The sequence below is a fragment of the Antechinus flavipes genome, chromosome 5 (assembly GCF_016432865.1).
Source record: "Antechinus flavipes isolate AdamAnt ecotype Samford, QLD, Australia chromosome 5, AdamAnt_v2, whole genome shotgun sequence".
In the NCBI taxonomy this organism is placed as follows: Eukaryota; Metazoa; Chordata; class Mammalia; order Dasyuromorphia; family Dasyuridae; genus Antechinus; species Antechinus flavipes.
Window position 1 is genome coordinate 160013660 of NC_067402.1, and position 20604 is coordinate 160034263.

At 33.9% G+C, this 20604-nt stretch overlaps 1 protein-coding gene across 1 annotated transcript in view; it reads right to left on the bottom strand.

Annotated features, from left to right (window-relative positions):
• ELAPOR2 (endosome-lysosome associated apoptosis and autophagy regulator family member 2) overlaps positions 1-20604 on the bottom strand; it is a 90270-nt gene that overhangs the window by 51562 nt on the left and 18104 nt on the right. The window contains exons 5-10 of the mRNA XM_052000654.1: positions 18416-18568; positions 17763-17851; positions 10786-10966; positions 8853-8981; positions 3333-3423; positions 2461-2563 (exon numbers count right to left, since the gene is read on the bottom strand). Of these exons, the coding sequence (XP_051856614.1) occupies positions 2461-2563; positions 3333-3423; positions 8853-8981; positions 10786-10966; positions 17763-17851; positions 18416-18568 (746 nt within the window). The remainder of the gene's footprint in view (positions 1-2460; positions 2564-3332; positions 3424-8852; positions 8982-10785; positions 10967-17762; positions 17852-18415; positions 18569-20604) is intronic.

A 20604-nucleotide genomic window follows, 5' to 3' on the forward strand; every position in this document is an offset into this window, starting at 1 on the left:
CAGTATCTTTTTTCAATAATGAGATTTTCCCTGAATGTATCAAGATCAAACTACAGGCAGAGAAGAATAATTAGCACCTCTATGCTTCTTTGTAAAAGGTGATCATTTGTTTAAAAAGATGTTCTACCTTCACTAATGTTCTTAATAACTGGAGATAAATGTTTAAAATTCTACACATCTAATATTTCAGAGAAATAAACTCCATCAACAATTCCTACAACATATAATCCAGTCTTGGGTTGAAATCTAGCTTCTCTCTTCTTCATCTCATGTATGAGGACTGTCCACTTCTACAATAAGTTTGGGGACAGGTAGGTGACACAGTGGATAGAATGCTGGGCCTAGACTCTGAACAACTCATCTTCCTGAATTCAAATCCGGCCTCAGACACTTAATAGTTTGTGATCCTCAGCAAATCACTTTTCCTCAGTTTTTTCATCTGTAAAATGGGCTGGAGAAAGAAATGTCAAACCAGTCCATTATCCTTGCCAAGAAAATCACATATAGGGCCAAGAAGAATCAACATAACAACAACAAAAATCTATCCTCTAGTCTTATTGTCACTATTCTAATTATAACAATTTCAATTGCCTCCCAACATGTCTTCCTGCCTCTGTTCTTTGTGTTCCAATCCCGTTCATAAAACTTTCACAGATTAATCTTCCTTTTGCATAAATTTTAATCTATTTCTCCTCTGATCAAAAATCTATCAGTGATTCATTTGTGTTTACTGAGTTTAAAATTCTTTGCCTGGCATTCAAGGCCTTCTGCAATCTATCATTCTAATTATATCTTATACTACCCCCACTCCAAGCATTCTGCAACCAGTCAAACTAGACTATTATCTGCCCCCTGAACCTGCACAATGATTTCTTTCCTGCTTTTGTAAACACTATTCTCCATATTTGGAATGTTCTTTTTTCCTCTCTCTATCATTTCAATTCTTGATCATTCTTTAAAGTCACTTGAGTCATTAAATACTATCAAAATCTACTATTAAGGTATTCCTTGAACTTTCTAATGAGACACACACACACACACACACACACACACACACACACACACAAAAACACACACACACAGTTACTTCCATTGTCCACAACAAATTTCTTCCTCAGACCTCATACCATACTTTTCTTTGAACAGGTATCAACATACACTATAGTTATCTATGTATGTGTGTCTTATCTTCTTTAGTAGATTATAAAGTCCCAACCCTCAATGAGCTTATCATACAATTTTCCATTTGCCTAGTACACATGCTACATACATTAGGAGTTTAATAAATGCTTCTTGAATGGGAGGGAATAATGCGGAGAGAAGTAAACAGCATAAAGTAGTAAATAGAGTGTTAGACCTTATATCAGGAAAGCCTTGGTTCAAATGATACCTTTGTCCCTATCTACGTGACCTCTCTGAGCTCTTGGCAACACCTGCCTTTCAAGCCTCTTTGGCAGTATCATGAAGTCTTAAGACTGTCTCAAAAAATATTTTTAAAAGTATAAAGTGAAATACATTGGATTATAAAGGAAACTAACTACAATGAAAGTTTTTATATGTATCTAGATACATATATATGTACATATGTGTATCTCTACATTATATACACATATGTGTATCTGTATACATTTAACCAAGTTTACAGATTTCAGGTTAAGAATTCCTGCTCTAAGTCTTCTCTATTAAGCCACAGATTGGATTATCCCTTTGACCAAGAAGATCATGACCAAACAACTTCAAACAACTGAAAAACTGAATCAAAATAGTCTCAGTTAATCTAATGGTCAAATAAAGACCACTGATTTACAAATTTGGCATCAGTAGTCATAACACAGGAACATTGGCCAAGATGTTATTTGCTACCTGAGATTCATTAAAGAAATAGAAATGAGTAGATTATGCCCAAGATAATATATCTGTTCTCCACCTCACAGCTGAGACAAATATATTTCAAATTTTCTATGACTTCTGCAATGAAAAACAAAGATCTTTGTTTGTCTCTTTAATACTACCTACTCTCCAAATTTTTTTCTATCCTTCATTCATTTTACTTTTCTCTTTTGTGTGTTTATTTTTATCTCTGCTTAATTATATTATTCCACCCACATTCACTTCTATGTTACAGGCTTCTGATACAAGTGTGGGTTGGGGTACAGCAAAGGGTAAGGAAGGCAAAGTAAAATAAGAGAGATTACTACCCTGCTATGTTTTCTATGTTTCTTACTAGAAATACATGCCTATTAAGTGCCTTTTAGCTCTTCTGTAATTCTAAAATTAGCTCATACATAAATGGTACTTTTATCACTGAAAAAAAAAAAAGCAGTCCCAATTCACACCAAGAAAAACAGAAAAATTTAAAAACATGAGTTGTTTTGTGTATTTGAATAGCAATAAAACCCCCACTTGAAATATAGTAGCAAGCTTAGTCATGTGCTATAGAAAGATGCTCTTTTCACTCACCACCATGAAGTACAGCACACAGTCTGCTGAACAGATGGTCTCAAAAATAAAACTTATCCTTCCGAGTTCAGAACCTGTGGCTCCCGTCATAGATGTTGGAGGCCTATTTGCCAAAGCAGAAAGGCAATATTTATAATGTGTTCCCAATACAATTTGGAGACAAATTGAGCTTGAGTTTTTAGTGAAAACAAAAGCCAAAAAAGATTTGGTTCCATTGACCTCCTGCTGTAATTCATTTCATTTCTGGTTTTCACTGTGTTTAGAGCAAGCTGTAATAAAGAGCATCATAAACATCTAGAGACCCATGGCAAAATGTGGCTGTTTGCCGTTCTTACTGCAAATAACACCAACATATATTGAAATATCTGAAAACATAATCATGGCAAAAAAAACTCCTCTAACCTCTGACATAAATGCCTCCCATCAACAAGGAATAAACAAAGACAAATTGGAACCAATTGATTTACACAAGCTGCCATCATAATTTAAGGGCACAGTTGAGAAAAGATAAATATTCTTGTAGTTAGCTTTAACCAATAACTCATTCTCTCTTTCTACAGCATTGACAAATCCTTGTTACTATAGCATTTCAGTTCTAATACTCCAGCTATTATTTCCTAAAATTAAATAATGATGGATAAGACTAACAGTTAAAATAATCTCTGATCATGATGAATCCTATAAAACAGTTTGTAAATAATTATCTTATGGTTGATATTTTTTGATAATTTTAATTAATATATTATATGAGATATATACATATATGTATATATAATTATAATATTTAATAAACATAATTTCTCTTTCAAGTACTCCTATAGGAACAAAGATAGAAAAATTCCTAAGGGCAATGAATCAGTGATTTTCCTTACTTAAATCCTGGGATATGCAAGTTTAAGATCAGATAATCATTATCCGAGCCTCCTGCCCCACTCTGGATATGGTCTCCAGCTACCTCCCAACCTGTAAATATAAAAACCAAATGTATATTTTTACTATGAAGAATGAAATATAGAATGATACAGTAGATAGATATTGAGCCTTGTAGTGAAGAATATCTTAGTTTAAGACCTATCACTGACATATACTATTTATGAACCTATAAAACTCTCTAAGAGTATTAGCTGCCAAACTTAAGTAGATTGTCATAAATGGAGAGACATTTCCCCAAAAATTTTCTAAACTGATGCCATTCCACATCTCGATTACAAACCTTCAAATAACATAAGAACAGAAGGACCAATTTGTGTATTATTTTGTAGTTTACTAAATGTTTTCCTTAGAACAACCCAATGAGGTAGGTTTTTAAAACTTTTTTTTAATTTAACAAGCATTTGTTAAATGCTATGTGTCAGGTATTACACTATAAGTTTTACAAATATTATTCTTTTTGATATTCACAACACTCCTGAGAGGTAAATGTTATTATCCTGATTTTATAGATGAGAATTGAGGCAGTCACTGATTAAGTGATTGACCTAGACTCAACCTAGCTGTCCCTCATAGATAATATTATTATCTGTGTTTTACAAATGAAGAAACAAAGATTCTCAGAATTTTACTGAACTATCTGAGGTTAGTTAAGTTATGAGTTAAGTAGTATAGCTTGGATTTAAAGTGAAGTCTATGTCTGAAGGCAAAGTTCTTTTTGCTATATCAACAGGTTTATCATGGATTCATCATGGAATGATAGAGATAAGTGGACCTTAGCTATGGGAATCATTTAGTCCAAGCTCATTTTGCACATTAGGAAACTGAGGCCCAGTGAAATAAAGTGAACTATATAAACTAAGGAGAAAAAGTGAACTATGTAAGGTCACAAAGCAGTTCATGGCAGAGCTGGGATCAGCATGCAAGTTAGTTTTCTTCCACTATCTCCACTCTGTCCATCTTATCTTTCTGCTTCTTCTCCTCAATTAAATGTGCATTTAAAAAGATAAAACCACTTACCAAAAAATTCATTTATACATATTTAATGTTCTCCTCCAATGGTTTTAAATAAGGTTAAAAAGATCATCAGCAATCATGAGACTCAAAGTTAACAACTCCCTAAGAGAAGGTGCTTCTCAGCAATCTCAAATGCAAATTAAATGCAGTGTTAAAAGGCTCCCTGATACCATTAAAATGTTTCTTTGCAAAATTCCTTATGAGAAAACAGCTTTGAAAAAAACTTTAATGAGAAAGCTAATAATTCTATACCACCATAAAGTCTACATTTTCTAAAATAAAACATATTTCCTTTCCAAATTCTAATATACTACACTGGAAATCTCACTCTAAATCAACACTATTGAGGAGAAATTTGAAGCTATCTAGAGGAAAAAGGCAGGTGGAAATGTTTAGCTCAGATATAAATAAAAGGCTGGAAAGGCATGTGCCAAAGCTGGTATATTGGCTGGAGTCTGGCTCCCTAACAGTGGGGGGTGAGGAGAGAGAAGGTGGGAGCATCTGTGTATAACCAACAGATCTGCACTTAGTTGCCACACTTAATTTGGAAAGGTGTAATAAACTACACATATATTGAACTTTAAATTTAGTCTTTTCCTCACAATAATTCTATTAGGTATAAATACTAGTAACTACAGTTTACAGGCAAGAAAATGGAAGCTCAAAGATATTAACTAACTTGTGCCATAAACACACAGCAAATAAATGTGGAAGTCAAGATTGATTTTATTTCTTGATGACTAAATCCAATGTTTCTTTAGTTATGTTAAACTACCAAGAGTAGGGAAAGGAAGGCAGGAGAAAAGACAAGGAAAAAGGAGGGGAAGGAGAGGGAGAAGGGAGAAAGTGTGAAAGGGAGGGAGGAAGTATAGAAAAGAAGTAGGAAGAAGGAAGGAGAAAGAGAGAGGGGGGCATGAAGAAAGAAAAAAGAGGAGAGAAGAAAGAGGAAGATGAGGGAAGAGGAAAAGGGAGAGAAGGAGGGAGAAGAGGAACAGGAAAATGGAGGAATAGGAGGAGGGGTAAGGCAGAGAATAGAAGAGGAAGAAAAAGAGGAGAGAAGGGGAGGAAAGGAGAAGAGGAAGAGCAAGAGGAGAGAAAGGAGGGAGGGACAAGAAGAGGAAGGAGAGAGAGCCAGAGATATAATAGAGTTAGACAGACAAAACAAAGCAATTGACTCACAGACACAGATGGGAACAGAGAGAGATAAAGAGAAATGGAGAGACTCTGAGGCAGAGAGAGATACCCACACAAAGAGACAGAGACATGGAGGGAGGGAGAGATGTTAATAGAGAGAGAAAAGAGAGGGGGAGAGAGGGAGAATATCCTCCTCATGGAGGTGTGCTTCCTATTTGGCTGACAAAATAAAGTAAGCCATAAAAAGTTAGATTGAGCCACTGATGATCTGTTCAAGTTGCTCAGAGTTGATAGGAAGAAGAATTGAGAAGACAAAAACATAAGCATTTAAAATAGGATAACTAACAGGCAAAGATAGTTGGGTATGTATATAACAAAGGAACATTGCTCAGCCAATGTTTTCTCAACAGCTACTGCTTCCTTCACTTTATTTTTGCTTCCTAGAGCTAGAATATGAGCTGCTCCTCTGCCTTCATAAGTCCACAGTACAGAAGGATCCAGAGCTATTAGAAGGACCTAAATCCTCTCCAAGTTTTTAAATAAATATTTTCAAGCTCTTTTTTGTTTGTTTGTTTTCTTTTGGGATTGGTATAGGAAAATCTTGAGTATGGAGGCTCCCTCTACAATAAAGGTAACACAATGTATAGCTGCGAGGGATCACAAAGGTTCCTGAATCCAACTCTAACATTTTCAGATAAGAAAACTGATGCTAATATCTTCTGTATAATTTATAATTTGAGACATTCTAGAAAAATGCAAAGTTGGGCAGTTTATTCAAGATCACATAAAGAGTATGTATCAGAAATAAAATTTAAATCCACATCTTCCTTATTTAAAAACCAGCTCTATATATCCACTCTTATGATAATGGTTTATGCTTATGTAATACTTTATAAAGCATTTGAAATACACTGTTTTATTTGGTCCTCACAGATCCCTCTGAGGGAAATACTGCCTTCATTTTATAAATGATTAAATATATTCATCCATTCAATAAACATTTATTAAGCACCTACTATGTGCCAGATACTGTGCTGGGCAGCTAAAAAAGTTAGAACAATATTGGGCTGCATTAAGAGAGGCAAAACTTTAAAAAACGAAGAAGTGAATCTAGTCAGATCACATCTGCAATTCTGAATAGCAACCATTTTAAAAGGACATTGGTAAGACGGAGAACAATTCACAGGGGAATAAACAAGATGGTGAAATGCCACAGATTCATGTCATATGAGGAACTGTTGAAGAAAGTAGAGATGTCTAGACCAGATAAAAAAGTTCTCAGAAAGAGCATAATAGCTATAGATATTCAAGTATTTGAAGAGCTGTTCCTAAAGTACTAAATCAAGAGCCACGGGGTGATATTGCAAAGATAGACTTCAGCCTTGAGAGCAGGGGAAAAACTTAACAATTAGAGCTATGAAGTGGGTTGTCTCAGGGGAAAGAGGTTCTCCCCAATTGAGGTCTTTAAGCAGTAGATGACTACTTGTTGAGTGCTTTTCATTGAAATACTGTTCCATGGATGGGTTGGACTAGACAGCCACAAAAGTCTTTTCCAATTCTGAATTTCTATAACTTAGAAACATAGTGTAATAAGTAAAATCCTGGATTTGGAATCAGGAAAAATTCCTATTTCTTTACTGAGTGATCATGACTAAGTCAAAACATCCTTGAGTTCTCATCAATAAAATGGGGATACCACCTCTGATACCTACATCACTGTGTAATTGGGGAGATACAAATTATATCTTTGGTTTCAAAGGTATAGAAGACACTCCAGGGAGAAATAATTTCTGGCTGGGAGAATTATGGATGGCAAATGGAGGAGTCATTTAAGGGGACCTTGAAAATAAGTAATTAGCAAAAAGTATGGGGGAAAGTTCAATGCATGGAAGAAAGTTCAATGTGCACTTGAGGGATATCGGGCATTTTACTTTTCTTTGTTCCGTTTTGTTTTCTGACATTGAGAGATCAGAATATAGAGTATCTGAAGGAAGAATAGTATGAAACAAAACTGGATATAAATATTGGAATGAGATAAAAGAGGGTTCTTGATAGATAAAGGAGACCAAGAAACCTGGATGTAATTTGATAGGTAACAGAGAACCCCAAAGAGCAATGAGTGACACAGCACAAAGAATGTTGAGCCTAGAGTTGGGAAGACCTGGTTCAAATCTAGTTACAGACACTGGGCAAATCACTTAACCCTGTTTGTCTTAATTCACTAGAGAAAGAAATGGCAATTATCTTTGCCAAAAAGAAAATAGATCAGAAAATCAGACACTCCTAAAACAACTGAAAAACAAAGCAAAGCAGAGCTACAACTTTTTTAATCAACAGAATGGAAATCATGTCTAGAGATATTGCGATATTGAGATAAGGTTTAACTGTGTAACTTCACTAACATAGAAAACTCTCAGATAGGGAAATTCCCTCTATCTGTATCAATGCAGATCAGCACCTTCTCTGAAATTCATGGTCTTAAAAATGGTCACTCTCAAACACTTGAAGACAGACTTGCCTTAGGTCACATAGCCAGTACATGTCAAATACAATATTTGAATTCAAATGTTCCCTGTTCCAGGACCAGTTGTCTACCCACTATATCACACTGTCTCTTACAAAAGAACTGTGAGAAACAAAAGACATACAAAACGTAAAGTACTTTGTAAATTTTACAGCTGTCTATAAATGTCTAATTTTTAATAGTTATTGATAAATTATCAATACTAATAATAAAATGATAGATTTATTATTCGATTCTTTTATTGCTAAAATTATTATAAATCTATTGCTAGATTCTTGAAATTATTAAATACTAATTTTGTTTTTAATAAATGTCAGAACTGTGATTTGAAATAAGGTTTTCTATTTGCATTTCAAGTTCAATATTCTTCCACTCTATCACCTATTTCTTAAATACTCAGTTACCCAATGAAATATATTACATTTATGAGAAAGTGAAGCAATTTGTTATCATGATAAGGAAAAACTACCACAGTCCTTTCATTATAACATCCAGATTTGAAGTAAAAGAAAATAACAATGTGACCATTTTAAGGGGCCAGCTACATAGTGCAGTAGATAGAGCACCAGCCCTTAAGTCAGGAGGACCTGAGTTCAAATTTGGCTTCAGACAACTTAACACTTACTAGTTGTGTGACCCTTTGCAAGTCATTTAATCCCAACTGCCTAATTAAAAAAAAAATTTAATTTCCCACTCAACACCATTTAGTTTGTTCATACAAAGATGAGCCAGAAAACAGCTGTCTGTGATTCCTGACTATACTAAGAAGCTCGGAATTTGGACTCACCATTCATTCCATCACATTTTGAGTTCCCAACATTGAAGCAGGAGGTTTTCATATTGGCAGGCAGGATGTTCCACCATTTATATTCAAAACCTAAAGCAGGCTCTGTTCCTGCTGGGCATGGCTTGCATTCTAGGGGAGACAGAGGAATAGAGAGAATAGAAAAAGACAATAATACCAGCTGTGTATCTTATTGAAAATTCCCCTACTCTCTTTCAACAGCATCACTGAAGACATTTTAGTTTGGATTCGAGGATGAATTAAAAAAAGTGGGTGAAGCTCCTAGAACTTCTCGACACTTTTGGAGTCAATAATATTTCCCAAAAAAATCTGGAAAAGAAAACCCATTGAAAACATCAAAAGGAAAAAATACATAGATTTATTCAATATCAAAAGGGAAAAGACCAATGAGTGACTTTAAAAAACATTTACTTATTTAATTTCCCTAGATTAATTCCCCTTCATACAAACATAAAGCTAAATCATAAAGGCAATCACATACCCTTTTTGCCATTTCAGCATTATTGCTACCATCATCTCACAATTAAGGAAGGGTTTAACAATAAAATTAGGGGAGTTTTCCTGTGAGTATTTGAAAACAAAAGTTTGCCCCTCTGCCAAAATCTCCATACAAAATTCTATTAAACACCTAACACATTCAATGACACGTCTTTACTCGTGGTAGATTAAAGTGATGCCATAATTTAAGACTGAATCTTCACAAGCTGTAATTTCTGACAAATCAATAGTTATCATCTTCCAAGTTAGTACTGATGTAAGAATTATTTTGATTTGAAAGGACTTTGATGTAAACACATCATTCAGTTGATTCAATTAAATGATCAATTATTAGGTGACTGCTAAGTGCAAGGAACTAGAACCAAAGAGAAAACCTTTCTTTAGAGTCAGAGATTTTTAACCTCCGGGGGGGGGGGGAGCAGAGAGGCAGAGACAGACACAGAGAGAGAGACCGAAAGACAGAGACAGAGACAGAGATAGAAAGATACAGAGAGAGACAGAGACAAACAGACAAGAGAAAGAGATGGACACAGAAAGAGGGACAGAAAGAAAGAGGGACAGAGAGAGATAGAGAGAAGGGGAGGGACAGAGAATTCAGGGATACAGAGAGAAGGACACACACAGAGAGAGGGATACAGAGAGGGGGATACAGAGGGGGGGGCAGAGAGAGATGGAGCGGGGGGCAGAGATAGAAGAATACAAAGAGAGAGGGACAAAGAGAGGGACAGAGAAATGGGGGACAGAAAGAGAGGGGGGACAGAAAGAGAGAGAGAAAGAGGGACAGAGAGAGAGAGAGAGAGAGAGAGAGAGAGAGAGAGAGAAAGGGACATAGAGGGGGGCAGAGAGAGAGAAAGAGCAGCAGAGATAGAGGGATACAAAGAAAGAGGGACAAAAAGAGAAAGGGACAGAGAGAGGGACAGAGAGAAAGAGACAGAGAGACAGAGACAGAGAGACCCAGGGGGGACAGAGAGACAGAGAGAGGGAGACTGAGAAAGAGGGATACTAGAGGGGGACACCAGAGAAGGAGACAGAGAAAGAGAGGGACAGGGAGAGAGGCACAAGAAGAGAGGGACAGAGGTGGGGACAGAGAGAGGGGAGACAGAGAAAGAGAGGGACAGGGAGAGAAGGACATAAACGGGGGACAGAGAAGGAGAGAGATGGAAACAAAGAGAAAATTTATTATTATATAATTTATGTTTACATATAATTAATTTATATATAATTCATTTCATTTGTAATCTTATTTGTTCTATTTTATGTTTTTTAAAACATTCTAAGAAAAGGGTCGCAGATTTTATAAGACTGCTGAAGAGATTTGTGACACAAGAACATTTAGAACCCTTGCATTAGCTACAGATGGTTCTCTCTTTAAAAATTTTCTGTAAAGACTGCCTTCTGGAGAAAATAAAATTCCTACCCTGCGTTCCATCTGAAAATGTTCCAGGTGGGCAAGGAGTACAAGAAGAGGAACCATTGTTATAAAAACCAGGATTGCATGGGGGACAATCTCTCTTCTCTCCAGAAGGGGGAAGTCTAACAGCATCTGCGCGGTCCTCCTGGCAGATCTTGGGCTCTATCCACTTGTACATTATCTGTGTCTGTAAGGTGAAATAGAAAGCACATATCAGGTTTCTATTTCATTAAAATCCTACGCAGCTAAATGTTCTCAGCGAAGACATGTTCAAATAACTGACAGACTGTGGATCGTGATACAGAGCTGCCCCATAATCAGAAAACAACATGGAAGAAAGAGGGGAGGCGGAATTTAGGTGTCAGTGAAGAATATTAGTCTATAAACTGCTTCAGGTGCCTCGGCTTTCCTTTATCATTTCCCCAGATCATTTCAAGAAAACTTTCTATGAGAAAATGCATCAAATGTTATACCAAGCATTACACTGTTATTCTATTATTTCATAACAGTTGAAAATCAATCACAGTCTCTGTAATATCTAATATTAAGTAAACAAACAAGACAGGAGAGATAGCAAAAACATTTCTTTCACTTAAAGGCATTTGGAGATGGGGAGCTTTTCTTTCATTCTTTATCAGAGAGCATAAAAAAAGTCATTTACATGTGTGTGTTTAAATAAACCAAATATATTATTAATTCATTTACCAAACTTACCTTTCATAAAATAATCTGAGTTAACATTTTTCTTCAATCTGATATTCAATTTTTTTTAAAATATTAACATAAGAAAAGACAACCTTTGAAGAACATAGTTCCATTTAAAGGATCCCCAGTAAATATATCCCAAATGCACCAAAGAGAATGAACTAACCAAAAAGAGGAAAATAATCAAAATTATAGCTGTAAGAAAATTTAAAGTTTGCTTTCCTTAAAGTAATTTAATAATCCCAACTCCTTCAAATAGTAATTCTAACAATTCTAGAAGGTGGGTTGATAAAGCATAATTTTAATGATTATTCTGAAAAGTTATTTCCAATGACAAAAACTCAGTAACAGAAAGTCTTTGTAGATTACACTAACTTTTCCCTTAAGAATCCCCTTAGGAAGATAAAAAAGTCACCTTATTTCAACAAGTTGATTTAGAAAAAGACACCTTGCTCAACATAATTATAAATGGCATTTTTCTTTCTTAACCTCAGCTCGTTCAGCTTGCACATTTTGGTCTCTCTAAGCAGTTCACTTTAACCGTTCATTGCATTAGTCTATTTCAATGTTACCATCTATAAAATAATGGATAAGTCTTGCTTTGCTGAAATGCTAAGAGAATCAGTTAGCACCTCTAGCTAGAAAGGGTTTTCAAATCTCTACAAAAACCAGGAGATTTAATCAAATGAAATGACATTGGTTACAGGCAAAATAGATTCAAAGGTGAAAAAGAAACTATATTGGAGATATTAAGCAGAGCAATTTTACTATTATCATGTTAAATTTAATATATATTTTTTAGAAAAATAAAAGCAATGGGATAATTCAATTTCACATATGTACATACATATATGCATGTATATATATATTTAATATATAATATATACATATGTATATATATATTTAATGAATTGTCTCCTATCAACCCATCTACAATCATCCTACTTACTGTTCCTCACACACAACAGTCCTTATGTTGAGAAGCTTACAGTTTCTCAATACAATACTAGACTAGAAACTCCTGGAGGGCAGGGTCTGGTTTTATCTTTGTATTTCCAGTACTTAGTACTGTGCTTGACATATTATAAGTACTTAATAAATGCTTGCAGAATGATTGATTATATTAAAATATTCATGGGTTGATATTTACGCTTATGATAAGAAAGAAAAACATTTTTAAGATCCTAAGAAACACAAATGTATTCAAAGAAGACAGATATATAGCCCTTCCTTGATATTGATAAAATGCAGAACACAACACATGAATTGATTGAGGTTAAACAACCAATACCTGTTGGAAATGACCCTTGCTACCACATCTTCCTGGATTCAAAGCTAAATCTCTTCCATACCACCTTTCTATGCAACAATAGAATCAGCCACATGAGATCTTAGATAGCTTCTAATCCAAGGTTTTCATTTTGCAGATGGAAAAACTAAGACCCAGACGGTTAAGTGAATTCAGCTAGTTAGCAGCAGAGCTGAGATTAGAAGTTTGAATACTCTAAGTCTGGATCACTACAACAGGCTGCCTCTATCAAGAGGATGCTGTCAAATTAAAATACTTCATATGTCTATAGATGAATTGCCAAATTAATAACAAAAAAGAAAATGAGGTTAGTTTAGCATAAATAATTCCCAGTGAACGTATGCTGGTTCATTGTAGCCATAGATTTTTAGTTAGAAATAGTCTTAAAGATCATATAGTCTACCTCTTTCATGTTTTGTAGGAGAGGAACCTAATGTTTAAAGAAGGTACATACAAGCTTATAGAGGCGGTAAGCAGAATTGGAAATAAAAACCTGTTCTTCTTATACAAGTACAGAACTCTTTTTCCTGCTGCATATTGTCACTTTCTCTTTTTGGAATATTGGAAATTCTACTAAATTATAGCTGTGTATGTGATTATATATACTTAAGGGACATCATTATTGCAGATCACTATTAGATGGAATCATGATAGCTCCTTCAATAGCAAATAATTACCCCTATATTAATCTGCTTTGTAGATTTTTTATTTTTTTATATTGACTTTTATTAACAGCATATGGTATATCTTAATTTTACTGTTTTCCTTAATAGAGGCCACCTGTTATGGGATCTAGACTTTGGGTACTCAACTTTTGTAATAGCCCCTGTATTTATTCCTATTGATTCACACAATTATATCCTGTTTCTCTCATTTAGGCTACAGATTTCTTGACAGACCCAAATTACCTCATATGCTATTCCAAAATGGACAGTGATTAATTACTACTAAATATATAAGAACTGAAACAGGAATAGGATCTTCAATGTAATTGTTATGAAGACTTTGGATGAAGAAATTCTTCCAATACAGGTTAGTGTCTTCTCTATTTTCCGGTTTTAGAGAATGGCCTAGAACCCAACTTCTTAAACTGTGGTTCTCAACACTATATGGGATCTTGTGCCTGAATGTAGGGGCCACGAAATTATGATATCATTAGTAAATGTTTGATTTGTATGCCTATTTTATATACCTATATACCCAAAGTCACATAAAAATTTCTCAGGTGAAAATGGTTCATGAGTAGAAAAAGTTTAAGAAGACTTGACCTAAAGCACTGAGAGATTGAAAGAGATGACCAAGGTGATACAACTTATGTATCTACTAGAAGTGAAACTTGATTCCAATCTTCCTGGATTCAAACTTGGACCATTATCACACTGCCTTTCTATGGATTTAGTAAACTTTTAACAAAATGTCATGACAACATAATAATGATGGTGACATGCAATCTGGACAGAATTTTAATTATATATAGTATTACATCAGCAAATATATGTTGAATCAAACTGAATTAATTCTCATAACCATGAAAAATTCCCCATCAAAAATTAGGGTTTGCTAAATCTTCAAGTTTATCACAAAGAATTAAATGGTTACTTCTGTTCTAAAATCAACTTTCCTTAGATGTTTAGAATGAGGCCATAAAGGAAGGCAGAAGAAGGACTACAGACATATAAATAGCTACAAATATTAGAATCTCTTTCTAGAACCACAAATTAGCTAAACCACAAGGGAAATGTCACATTAACCATCCATGTATAAGTCATCCCACCTACTACATAGGAATTAAATTTCTTTGTAAAAAATTAGATTAAGGCAAATGATTGTGCTGGCATAGACATCAGAAATAATTGCCTTAAATCCATTTAGACAGACAAAATTCAATCTAATTCAATGAGCCTATTTAAGAGCCTTCTATGTTCAAGGTACTGTGCTAGGAAACAAAATTGAAATGAAAAATATTCCCTACTTTCAAGAAGATTACATCCTACTGTGAAGATACAACATTTAAGTAGATAATTAAAAGCATGATAATCTGAGGAAGGAGAGAATACACTATTAACTAACAGGAAATCTTAATCAGATTGTGAACTTTTTAAAAATCATTTTGATTACTGTATTTCAATAGTTTCCTTTGTAATTTTATGTAATTTTGCTCATTCACTCAAAAACATTATTCTAAGGAGGGATCCATAGACTCACCAAATTGCCAAAGTTTATCAGATATATCATAGAGAAAATTCCTTCTTAAACATGGTTGGACAGATGGCTACTGAGGAGCCTTCTTGATGACACAACTTGAACTGGGAAGAGAAAACATCTTTCTTCCCTAGGAAATAATATATGACCTGCTTGAAGGCAGCTACGGATTCTAAGGGGTAGAAGTAAGAAGGGAGTAGATGCTTAGCATGGAAAACAAACTTTTCCAAAGCACAGAGGAAGGAAATGACATATCATCTGCAATTCCCATAAAATTCCAAAAGATTCCCATTTAATTTCTTAGGTTGATCCTCAATATGTTGAAAACCACAATAAAGAAAGTTACAATGTGAAAGGGATAACTGCAGTGTCACAAAAATGTAAGGAAGAGAGATTATCCCAAAAGGACTAGTTAACTGTCAAATGGCATAGAGAGATCAAAAAAAGGGAAAGAAGAAATGGCCACTGGATTGAACAATTAAAAGATCTCACTGCTAACCTTGAAACAAATAAAAAATATATTTCAGTTGAAAGTATTCAAAACTAGAAGGGATTTTAAACAGCAGTTAGTCCAAGTCTTTATATTACAAATGAAGCAACAGACTATTCAGAAATCCAAGGACTACTAATTAAGTGGCAGAAGCAGGACCAAAACCCAGAAAAAGGAATTCTGATTCCAAATACAGAAGTTTTTCTAGGAGATCTCATCATGTTGAAAGTAATTATATTTTTTAATTGATTGTCCACTATTTAGCTCTTTGGCTTCCTCATAAATTTAATAACACTTAACCTGGAAAGCAGAAATGTGTGAATGAGTATCACTTGGCTTATGATGAGCTATAATACTCATAATATAATTCATGAGGTTTGGAAATACTTGTTTAAAGAAATAATAGTTCATATATAGTGTGCCTGAATTCAATAAAAGTTCATTATAAATGTAGCACCTATTTGCAACCTTCACATGTGCAATTTCAAAGGTTCGCTACTATAAAAATATTAAGTTTCAACAAACATCTGTTGACCCTTGCATTATATATTTTTATTTATAAGTAATATTGCTAGAGCTGTGAACTTTATACTTACATTAATGTTGCAGATAAAATTAAAAAGGATCATGGGCCTACAAAAGTTCTTCCTTTTTTTTATAATCACATTCACAAATGACATTTCTACCTTCCCTAGATGATTACATACTCAAATGATAATAGAAAACTAATAAGAATAACATATTCAATATATTTAAAATGCATTTATATTTAGATACAAGTCAATTATTAATTTGTATAATTGAACTATCTTACATAAAACTTCGTGATTTTGACCTTTTGTGTATCCTTTTTTGTAATACAATAAAAACTCAAATACTTTCGATATTAGTAGAATCTTATTGATTTGGAAATACTAAGATTAATTAATAATCATTCTAAGAGAAATTTATTTTACTGGCTATTAAAAACCATAACTCACTATGTTAATATAATTAAACTTACAAGACATACGCTTAACCTAAGAAAAACTTTTTTTTTCATCCATCTAACTGTATGTTTCAGTGGATATAGCTCTGGGAAGACCCAGTTTCATATCCCATTTTAGATGGTTACAAACTGAGTGACCTTAACCAAGTTAATCTCTCTGTCTATCAGTTTCCTCATTTGCAAAATTAGGGCATTAGGCTCAACAATCTAAAGTCACTTCCATTTCTAAATCTATGGTTCTATGATACAAGCTAATCACAAATAATCTTCTAACTAAAGCAGAAACTTCTCTTGATAATGTTTTGTAAGCAATTATTGATTTGAATTACTGTATTTGGGAATGATAAACTAATATGTCACTTTTAAAACATATTAGATATTTAACTAATTCTAAATTTAAATATTTAAGTCATTTTTGAGTTATTTTAGATTATTCTAGTTCTTCTAGATTCATGAGGTTTTACTGTATTGTCTATATCAATTTGGTTTTACTGTCTAACTCAAAAAAACATTAATTCTCTGAAAACAACAAATTAAGCTATCATTAAAGTATAATTATTATTAAAGTATAAATGTGAAGCAAGATCTAGTATATAAAAGAAAGTTACTATGCCCAGTATTCACCGTCCAACAAACTTAGAAGCAATTAATTTATTCCCCAAATACAAAAATAGCATGAAAAAGGCAAGTTTCTCATCTAATTTTGCTTTATTCATGCAGTGTCTATGGATTCTTTAATTAAGAGAATCGCAGAGAAACTTTAAAAGTCTATAGACACATTCTCCCTCTGGCAAAGTAGAGTTTTATGCTGATTACTTTGCAGTTGCTAATGCAATTATACTGCTATTTGCCAAAAATTGCATTACCCAACAGCTGCATGGTTTTTAACTGATGAAGCCCACTATGGTACAAAAAAATTCAATTGCTGTGAGACATTAGCTCCCTGTGATTCAAAGTATAAAATTTGGAATTAACAGGTTTAGAAATGACTATTTCAAAAAGAAAAAAAAAGCTCTTTAATGTATATTGCTTAAATTCATCTTCTTTTCACTGACTTTGGAAATTAAAGATTAAAGTTCAAAGCAAACTTCTAATGCTTACTACTACTATGATCTTGGGCAATTCTATTAATTTCCTTGGGTCTCAGTTTCCTCCTCTGTAAAAATGAAAAAATTGGATCAGATGGCCTCCAGAGCCAGTTATAGATCTGGAATCCTATTATAGTTATTCCCAAGTAAGTACAGGAAGCTTAAATTGATGGATTGTGGAAGTCTTCACAACAACTGTACCTTTCCTTCATCATCACATGGTGTATGAATCTGAAAGTAGTCTTTTTGTGTACAAGGAGGGCGCTCCATACATTGGCTGGATCCTTCATCTGCAAAGCAAAAACGAAAATTTCAGAAATGAAGCACTTCCTTTTGGAAGCCAGAAAAAAAAAAAAAAAAAAAAAAAGGAAAAAAAATAAGTAATTGAATCAGCAAGTGAGATTGAATTAGATTCTAAGACAAAAGGATACTGCATTTCTCTTGGTTCTTTTACAGTGATAGAACATTGGAAAGAGTTTCTTTTTCTAAAGTCCAACATTACTCAAAGATCTTTAATTACAAATTGCCTATTTTAGTATCATGACAAACCTTTTCTGAGAGCACTGTATTTACTTGGCTCCAGTCACATTTATTCCACCCAGAAACTTGGAGCTCTCTGTTTCAAGGAGGCAACAGAGAACAGTAGGCTCCCAAGGTATTGTAAGAAAAGGCATTGTAACAAAGGAGAAACTGAGGACAAAAAGCATAAAAAGTGAAAACTCAAACTGTTCTGACTTTATAATTTAGCCAAGACTTTCACATACCCTTTCAATTCAGATATTCTGTGCTTCATTTATATGGCATAAAAATTGTTTTCAGAAAAAAAACATAATTCCTTATAAAAATATTCCTACCTGCAAACTGGGTATCTTCTTTGCATTTTATGCACTCTTTAGCTCCTTTCTCAGAATAGGTGTTTCTAGGACAAACCTGGCAGTTGGATAAACCTGGCTTGTCACTGAATGTGCCTGGTTTGCAGGGAAAACATTCTGATGTGTATGCAACACCTATGAAGTAAAAGAACATAGATTGAATGGGAGGAAAGAGATAACACAACCCCAATAACATGTCAATTTCATCTTCATAATATCATGGTACAATGAAAAGAAAGTTGGATTTGGAATCAAATGAATTGAATTTGAATCCCAATTCTGCCCTTTCCCACCTGTGTGACCTTAGCAATGCAATTCACCTCCAAGTCTCAATTCTTCCTCTGTAAAAGGAGGAATTTAAGCTAGAAAAAGTCTAGGGTCCATTCCATGTATGAATCTGTGATCTTATGATCTTTTATATTTATTCTCTCCTACTGTCACCACCCTAGTTCAGATAATATATCTCTTTTGGAATTTTTTCATATCTTTCTAATTATTCTCCCTTCTTCTAGTCTCTTTTCTAACCCAATCCAAACTTTATACAAGTACTAAAGTAATCTTTGTAATCCACTAAGTTAATGTGATAACATATCCCTTCTCAAAAATCTTCAATAGTTACCTACTGCCTCTAAAAATAAAATTAATATTACAAAACCTTCCACAGACTGGCTCTAACCTACTTTGTAGCTTTAACATATAGCTATCCTCTTGTGTAAGAAATAAAGAAATATGTGATAAAGTCAAAATGCCTTTGTGTAGGCTATTTTCCCATTCCTAGAATGGGTCTTTCACCCATACTTGCATGTGTTGAAATCCTTCCCCTCATTCAAAAACAATCGTAAGTGCTAATCAGATCAAGAAATCCTTCCCTGATTCCTCTCAAACTTTAAGGGATCTCTTCCATGGTTAGTCTCCCAAAATACCTGACCTTCACACAAATATGCATCACTTTCATTACCTTCCCCCCCAGTAATCTTTCAGCCAATCATCTCACAACTTAAGAGAAAAAGGAAGTCACGACTTCCCTCATTTCCGCTACTACATACATGAGTCAAAATCCCTCTAGATCTTCATTTACTCTGTTCTGTTCCAGTCCCTGGGAATCATCAATCTAGAGACCATGAAGTACAAATTTCATTTTATATGTGAGAAAATTGAGATCCAAAAAAGGTTAAATGATTTGCATGATATCCACAGATAACAAAAGTCAGGGGTAAAATGTGAACCCAGGGACACAGAATGTTCTCTGTTCTTTTTCCAATGGACCAAGGATAAAGTGGTCCTTCTTGAAAGACAAAAGTATTTTCTTCATGTGATTACTGAGCATATACATACAGAAACAAATTTCCAATATATTTTAAAATATTCATAGCAGCATCTTTTTAGATAGCAAAGAACTAGAAATAAATTGGGGTAATGACTTAGACAAACCCCAGTATGTAATGAGATATTACTGTGAAGTGAGAAATAACAAATAAGAGGTACTCACTGAACCATGGACACACTTATGTGAACTAACAAACCACTGATAAGCAGAATTAAAATAACAAATATATACAACAATTACAATAATGTTAGGGAAAAGGTCACTAAATGACAAGTAAATGAAAAATCACTAAAAATCACAGAGAACAGATAATAAAAAATAATTCTATCCTTTTTAGCAGAGAAATCAAGGAAAAATATTGCATACTTAGCAGAAGTGATCATTATGTGGGGTATATATGCATAACTTTCTTTGTTGTATGACATGGTTTAATTGGAGCAAAGGGAGATATTATACAAGGAATATACATATACATATGTAATATATATATATTTGCTTATTTTACTAATCAAAGAAAAGATATCAATAAAATTTAAATTTTAGAAAGAAAAAACCTTCACTTGACTCTACTGTTCTCACTCAAAGGTAATCTGATATCACTTTTTCCTTATCACTGCCAAACTATTAGAAACACTAACTGCCTCTGCTTCTCAGTTTCCATTGTTGTATCCAGTTTTTATCAGCTAAATACGGTTTTCCCTCAAAGCTCTGCCTTCCAGGCCTTGATTTCCTTTTTTTCTCACTTAAAACATCTTGGTCTTTTTAAGTCTGGTGAAACCAAGCTCTTCTCAGAATAATTTTTTTATTCATAATTAAAGAAATGTTAAATTTCAGTTAAATGATT